Genomic DNA, 8,518 nt, shown 5'->3' with positions numbered 1-8,518 from the left:
AAATTTATATAGTAAATTATAGAAATAGTAATTGCTACTTACATATATGGTATATTTATTAAACTAAGCTGCTAACACACGTACCAATGATACCTTCTTTCTCTTGTATAAATAAAGGCCCTCATACTCATTGCAACCATATGGTAAAACTCAAATAATTCAGTTGTAATATTAGTTCCATCATCATCGTCATCATCATAATTTTTCTCTCAGCTTCATACCTCCTACTCTTTAACAATGGCTGAAACTCCTCAAAATCCTCATATTGCAATTTTCCCTACTCCTGGTATGGGTCACTTAATCCCTCTTGTTGAATTTTCTAAACGTCTCATTTCACAACACAAATTTTCTGTTACTCTTATCCTTCCTACTGATGGACCTATCTCGAATGCGCAAAAAATATTCCTTAATTCACTTCCTTCTTCTATGGATTATCATCTTCTTCCTTCAGTTGATTTTGATGATTTGCCTAAAGATGTGAAGATTGAGACACGTATTTCCCTTACTGTTACACGTTCTTTACCTTCACTACGCGAAGTTTTTAAGAAAATTATTGAGTCGAAGAAAACTGTGGCACTCGTTGTTGATCTTTTTGGTACTGATGCATTTGATGTTGCTATTGAGTTGAAAATTTCTCCTTATATTTTCTTCCCTTCTACTGCTATGTCTTTGTCTTTGTTTTTTTACTTGCAAAAACTTGATGAAAAGGTTTCGTGTGAGTATAGAGACTTGCCTGACCCGGTTCAGATTCCGGGTTGTATTCCTATCCGTGGAAAGGATCTTCTTGACCCGGTTCAGGACAGGAAAAATGAAGCTTACAAATGGCTTATTCATCATTCGAAGAGGTATAGAATGGCAGAGGGAATTGTAGCAAACAGCTTTATGGAGTTGGAAGGAGGAGCTCTTAAAGCTTTGCAGGAGGAAGAGCCCGGTAAGCCACCCGTTTACCCGGTTGGCCCGCTTATTCAGATGGATTCGGGTAGTAAGGTTGATGGGTCGGAGTGTATGGCGTGGCTGGATGAACAGCCACGTGGCTCCGTCCTATACATCTCGTTCGGGAGTGGTGGGACCCTCTCTCATGAGCAGCTTATTGAACTTGCATCAGGGTTGGAAATGAGTGAACAAAGGTTCTTGTGGGTAATTAGATGTCCCAATGACAAAATAGCCAATGCCACTTATTTTAATGTCCAAGATTCAACCAACCCTCTCGATTTCCTACCAAAAGGGTTCTTGGAAAAGACCAAAGGGTTAGGTTTAGTGGTGCCTAATTGGGCCCCACAAGCCCGAATCCTCAGCCACGACTCCACTGGCGGATTCTTAACTCACTGTGGATGGAACTCGACTCTGGAAAGCGTGGTCCACGGGATACCACTCATAGCTTGGCCACTCTATGCCGAACAAAAAATGAATGCGGTTATGCTAAGTGAGGATATAAAAGTGGCACTAAGGCCAAAAGTCAATGAAGAAAATGGAATAGTGGGAAGATTGGAAATTGCTGAAGTTGTGAAAGGACTAATGGAAGGTGAAGAAGGTAAAGGAGTGCGTAGTAGAATGAGAGACCTTAAAGATGTAGCGGTAAAAGTGTTGAGTGAAGATGGTTCTTCTACAAAAGCACTGGCTGAATTGGCAACTAAAATGAAGGAAAAAGTGTCAAATAATTGATATATATAGCTAAACCAATTATTTGTGGCAAAATTCTCCTATGTATCTAGCTTGGTCCAGTCCTAGTTTACGTAGTAATTGTGATTTGCAGTTGAAAAGTTAGACATGTTTTTGGCTTATGAACTTGTATACATCAATGCAGACAACTTATGAACTATAACCTCGTATAATAATAAATAATATGAGTCATTATTAGTTATGACAAATTGAATTTGTCTCGCATTATATTATTCTTACTACTACAATTAGTGTATATATGAACAAGATTATTAAATATTTTCTTAAAGAATGTGCAAGCTTAACTTTAAGAGATAATACTTTTTTCATCCCATATTAATCGATCATCTTGCTAAAAATAGTTGTACTGTATTATGATCGACTATGTTGATCATAATATTGATTAAAGTGGGTAAGTTTTGTCCTCTTTTCTAGCTAACAAATTAATCTAGATAATTGATTGTGCTATAATGAAGTAGTAGGTAAGCAGGATAGGATGAGTGATCAGCAGTGGAGGACCCAACCACTATGAAATTGTGTTTAAATCATGGTGGGCACTAACTGGGAATAAATGGAGTAGTTGGTTGGCATTTCATATGTGGTCTGTCACCAGCAACAAAGATGTTTACTGTATGTGTCTTTTTGTGCGAGTAGAATAAAATTTAGGAGTGTTTTTGCATGCAAGGACAAGAGTATCACTTCTTTGGTTATGTTAAATGTACGAAATGAAGATCATGTGTGTGACCTAGAGATTTTTTTATTTTTTTCAAAACTAGAAATAAGTGAAAGTACCAAGTAGAAATGAACTTCAATTCAAACAAAAATGGTGAAAGATTTTAAATTCTCAAATCTCTAGAAAAAAAAAAGTGAAAAATTTTCAAAACAACTCTAGATTTCAACTCCTCGAATCTTTTTCTCATTTCAATAACACTTTGACACAAGGTAAAAGGGGAAATTTTTACGTTCCAGTTTGCTTTCTAGTGACAGACTGTTTATTGCTGATGTCAATGATCGTTATAACATCTTGAATTTTGAGTAAGGCCAAAACTATTACTGTATATACTATTGAATTTGTTTTTAATATTATCGACCATGTAAGCCAATTATAAGTTGTCAGCATTTTAAGTTTTCTCATAGTCGTTTCAAGGGTATTTTTAGCTAGAAAATACCAGTGGCAATATTTATGGGTCGATCAGTGAACTAGGGTAAATTTAAAATAAATCCATGATATGTAATGGGTGATTTTAACCTTCGTTATTGTTTTAAGAGGTAGTTTTATTTATTTGTTGAAAAAAGTTCTAAAAATACCTTTGATATTGTGATTTGTCTTATATATGCCAGATTAGCTCACAAAAGGCATAATATTATTTTTTGTCGATAGGTTAACCAATAATATTTATTGGGAAGGACGAAAAGTCTCAACCAAGTAAGTAAACGGTGTCTTGCCCGATAGTGATTCATTATTTATTGCTTTTTGGGTCCTGGTGATGCATCCTTTTGTAATTGGAATGTAATCAATGGTAATATGGCATAGATAGGCTTATAAGTGCAATCAGTTTTGGGGGAGGGGAAAATAATTTAATACTATGATGAATGAATTCCAATTAAAAATTTTCATATAACTGAACGAAAGAAAAGGAGATAATTTCATTAATCTCCTCTCAAGTTCTCCTTCATAATACTAAATTTTCTTATGATTTATGACCTTCCACTTATCTTCTTTGTTTTAAAATCTTATTTTTTTGCACGGTACGTTCAAGGATGACTTGACTTTCAGTTTCCTCTCATGAAAAATAGAAAAAATAACATAAACATACACTTTAACTTATCCTATTTACATAAATTCTCACTCTTATAATATAATTACAAAAATTCGAACTAATTATGTATCTTCATTGGATGTATCGAGAGCTAATTATGTATCTTGACAGATCTAAAATAGAAAAAATATATCCAAAACTAATTATGTATCTTTACAAAATAAAAAATATATCTTCATTGGATATATTGGAAGCTAATTATGTATCTCAATAGATCCACAACCGGGATTTCAATATTTATGCAAAGTGACAAAATTTTCTGTAATTAAGCTTCAAAATATCGAGATTTATGTTGTTTGCCAAAAAAAAATATGCCCATGCTTTGAAAATGTGATATAAGTGACTTTCATTAGTCACTAAAGAAAATAAAAAATCTAGCTAGCCATTTTATAAAGACAGGTTACCTCATACTCTTTCTTTCCAACCTATTTGACTCTTGTAAATATAATTAACTTGAATTATTTACTTGGACAAATTTGGATCATTTCTTATAGTTCAAGAGCTAATTTTGACTTTTTTCTCTTATTTTGAACTTGCCCCTAGCAAGTTTTACCTCTAGCATGATTCACAATTATCTAAATGATGTACTAACTTATTAGTTAAGAAAAAGTAACGTTGGGAGCATCCCCTAATTAATGGACATGTTAAGCAATTTAAATTTAATCGAATTTCAATATTAGTGAACACTCAATAGAAAAAACAGAGCTTTTCCACTCTTTTCTTCCTTCTATATGCACCATATCCATCGCAATCTGTTACAACAAGAAAATGGATAAACTTATTTTATTTGTAATTATCATTGCCATTGTCATATTCTTGCACCACACAAACACAAAGGTATCCAATCTAGTTAAGATTTCATTGTTATCCTATATTCTTTCGTTTCAGACAAGAAATTATTGTCGATCTAGATGGCCCAATATATAATGTAGGTGATCGAACATACAAACATACATATATATATATATATAGCAAAGTCCGCCGTTTATGACTCTTATTAAATTATATTTATTCCACACGTTCTAACTTCTAGTAATATCATTGTTGAGATTTGTGCTTATCTGAAGATATATCATATAAGTGATGGTCATGTACATCAAATAATGACTGACGCTACAGATCGTAAAAAAGTTGAAAGAAATTGATATCCACAAAAAACCAATCTTTGCATCTTATAACTTGGTCTTGGTATGACTTTGGAACTTCACAATATCAGACAAAATTAACTAAATTAATACACCAAAAGACTAAGTCTTCGTTAATTACGTCTAGATCTAGAATATTACCACCCTAATATATTTGTCCACAACATAATTGGAAATATTTTCTGGAAGGAGAAACGTGTCATGTCCTTAGACTACTAAGCACATTTGTGATACTGGATAACTCAGAGGCGGAGCCAGCCTAACCTGGTAATAGGAGGTTTATTCAAATTCTTTTTGATGAAAAATTATATTATTAATATATGATAATTAAAATAATTTTTATATGTATATTATAGATATTGAACCTCTTTCGGTGAGTTGTTCTTCATATTTTTAATTTCTTTTGCAAAAATTCAGACTCCGCCTCTGAGATAACTCACTCAGGTTCTTGCACAACTTACGATTTTTTTATGTCAATGTAACGACCCTCTCGGTCGTTTGTAAAATTTTTTCATCATCTTTATTTTAGCGCTCACCGTAGTTATATACATGAATTATGACTCACGGGATAAGTAGTATCAATTCTTAAGGTGTTCGAAAGTAATTAAATCATTAGTTGGGTATATTTTAAATAATTTATTTAATTGATAATTTAATGGGTCGAAGTTATAATTTAACCTATTTCTTATTTCTTAATTCCTATTTTCTTATTTTTGTGTTGCCCTTATTACTCGTATTTCTTATTTCTCTAATTTCTATTTTATTATTTCTTATTCCTTATTTTTGTTATGTCATCCAACCCGTTGTTTACTACTCTTTATCTTGAACCGGGGGTCTATCGGAAACAACCTCTCTACTTCTTCGGAGGTGGCTATATGGATTGCGTACATCTTACCCTCCCCAAATCCCACTTTGTGGTAATACACTGGGTGTTGAAGTTATAATTTAATTACTTATGTGACCTGTACAAAAATAAATTTAGATGGGAATGCTTTATCATATATAATAATAATAGAAGGAAATAGTCAAAAAAAAATGGTGAACGTCGGTTAACAAATCCTATTTCACATTATCGCTTCAAAGAAGATCCTCGAGAGCTTTTAGGTTAGCTATTTTAATGTTTAATGTTGTAATAATAATGTGAAAGTGAGAAATTGTAGCCAGTAGTCACTTGAGTGTAAGTTTATGTTACAAAGACATTTTTGGAATTGAGTTGAATTAGTATAATACTAGCAGATGATAGAGTAATGGTTATCATTAGCACATAACAGAATAATGATAATTTAATAATGTTGTCCATTAGAATAATGATAACATAGTAGCATGCTAAGAAATTTGTTATCTTTTGTACAATGTTTAATTAGCTACTGGTTGTAATTGTTAATATGAGAAGTTTTTCATTCTATTACTATTAGTTAGAATTAGGATTAAAATAGTGAATAAATGTAATAATTCTTGATGATAGATATAGTCATTGGTTAAAAGGAATAATAATCAATCATTAGGGAATAATGATAAATGTTAATAGGTTAGAATTATAGCACGTAGTACAGGTAAAGTACTATTCCTGTCGCTTCAGACTTTCAACGTGTTCGTATGAGGTTATCATTCTGTAACTATAAATATGATTGGATTGCGGTTTAGGTATAGAATTTTAGAGTAAAAAATTATAAAATGAGATCATTAGATTCGTATTTTTATACGAATTATATATTTGAACAGATTTGGACCTTTCGGAAGCTTTATGGAGGAGCAAGACCTTGGAAAATTAGCTTGCATTTGAATTCTTCGATTGAGGTAGGTTATGGTTTAATTGGAGCTTAGAATCGACTTAATTGTGTGTATTCTCCTAAATTGGATACTTGTGGATTGGTATTCGGACATGCTTGAAAGTATTGATGTTTGAATTATTGATTCGTGTATAAATATTTATTGAAAATTTACTTGATGGAATTGTCTTATGACTTTAAGTGTACTTGTAAACTTGGTGCATTGTATTGTATGCTGTGAGGTTGTGTAAATTGATATTGATAATACTTATTTATGTTGGATCGGATACCACGCCGGTACAAATATGTTTATGTTGGATCGGCTACCACGCCGGTACGTATATGTATATGTTAGATTGGGTACTACGCCGGTACGGATATGTATATGTTGGATCAGGTACCACGCCGGTACGGATATGTATATGTTAGATGGGGTACCACTCTGGTACGGATATGCTTATGTTGGATCGGGTACCACGCCGGTACGGATATGTTTATGTTGGATCGGGTACCACACAGATACAGATATATTTATGTTGGATGGGGTACCACGCCGGTACGAATATGTATATGATGGATCGGGTACCACGCCGGTACGGATATGTATATGTTGGATGGGGTACCCCGCTGGTACAGATATGTATATGTTGGATTGGGTATCATGCCAGTACGGATATGTATATATTGGATCGGGTACCACACCGGTACTATTATATTGATGAGATTGGTGGTATGAGAATTGAGAGGATAATATGAGAATATGATGTCAAGAAAAGATGGTGGAAAAGTGACATGAATAAAAGACTGAGGTGATATGTGTTTTCCGTAATGAGAGGTTCTTGTTGATAATGTTGTGGATGGATCCCTGTGTAGTTCGATTATTTGATATTATTTGGGGATCGTTGTGTGGTTCGGTCATTGAGATCGTATTTAGAATTTTTGTGTAGTTCTATTATTGAAATTATAATGGGTTCCTTGTGAGGGCTAGCTAAGTGACATTATCTTTGAGTTCCTTATGTGAACGAATTCTTAATGCTGGGAAAAATAATGAGTTTTAAATAAAAGTAACAAAAACTAGTATAGGTTGTTGATACCTATAGAATTTGATCGATAACTTGTCTGGAATGTGATATTGGTGATGAGGCTGTCAATGATCTATAATTGATTTATTTTGTTTGGCCTTGCTTATGTGCCAGTGGTGTTGGGACCACTCTTGAGGTGATTAAGAGTTAAGTAAAGCCCGTAATAAAAATATTGTTAGGTAGAAATAAAAATGATTCTGTATATCTTAAATTGGTGTTAGTGATATAAAAGAGGTTTGTCTTGACCATGAAGTGTTTATCGTTGAAAAATATTGAGTTACTGATTGTCAGGACATAAGTTGTAGCTGTGGATTTATGCATTAGGAAAAATTCTAAGACAAATCGTTATTGACTTGACCTTGTAGCTGGATTATACATTTGCATGTCCCACAAAGTTGGCTGATATATGACACATTTAGAGGATAGTAATTTCCATGATAGTGGCAATGCAAATTCAAACGGTTTAGTTACATTCATAAAATAATTAAGGATGATCCTGAATGAGAGCATAAATGAATTATTTAATGGCTTGATTGATCTTTCCTTAGTGATACTTGGTGGATATTTCTTGTTAAGTGATTAAGGTATGATGAATAGATGGATATTAACAATGTTGTGGAAGATAATGTGTTGTAGGCTCTAATTCTGCGAAACCCGTAAAATGGCATGTTTATACCCCTTTTGAATTCTATTGCTTTTCCTCTCTAGTTTAGATTAGTTGTAGCGTGGTTATGATGTAAAGCTATGTTTGGGATGTGGGTTTAGTATTTGAAGCGTGATTTGTATATTTAGTCTTATCGGGCTAGGGTGGTTGTCTTGAAATCGTAAGTTGGGTAGAGTTGACTTGAGTACCTTATTTCTAGTCAAAACTGCTATCTTAGGCTTGAATATGGCTTACTTGACATCTAGAAGATGAACTAGGTACCTTAGCCTAGTTTGAGGCATAGGGTGCCTAATTTTGGAAATTGAGGATTAGAAGTGGGATCGTCTGGCCTACTTAGGCCTAAACTTTTGTTAAGTCTTGTGGACTTAGTTGCGGATGT

General features: G+C 33.4%; 1 protein-coding gene across 1 annotated transcript; it reads left to right on the top strand.

Moving 5' to 3' along the window:
- Window positions 1-1,868, top strand: LOC107839289 (hydroquinone glucosyltransferase). Its single transcript, XM_016682711.2, has one exon. The coding sequence runs from the start codon at window positions 238-240 to the stop codon at window positions 1,660-1,662; it is 1,425 nt and encodes a 474-aa protein (XP_016538197.1). The 5' UTR covers window positions 1-237; the 3' UTR covers window positions 1,663-1,868.
- Window positions 1,869-8,518: the final 6,650 nt, after the last annotated feature.

The sequence above is a fragment of the Capsicum annuum genome, chromosome 8, assembly GCF_002878395.1.
Source record: "Capsicum annuum cultivar UCD-10X-F1 chromosome 8, UCD10Xv1.1, whole genome shotgun sequence".
In the NCBI taxonomy this organism is placed as follows: domain Eukaryota; kingdom Viridiplantae; phylum Streptophyta; class Magnoliopsida; order Solanales; family Solanaceae; genus Capsicum; species Capsicum annuum.
Note: the sequence above shows the minus strand (reverse complement) of the source record. Positions and strands in the feature narration are given on the sequence as shown.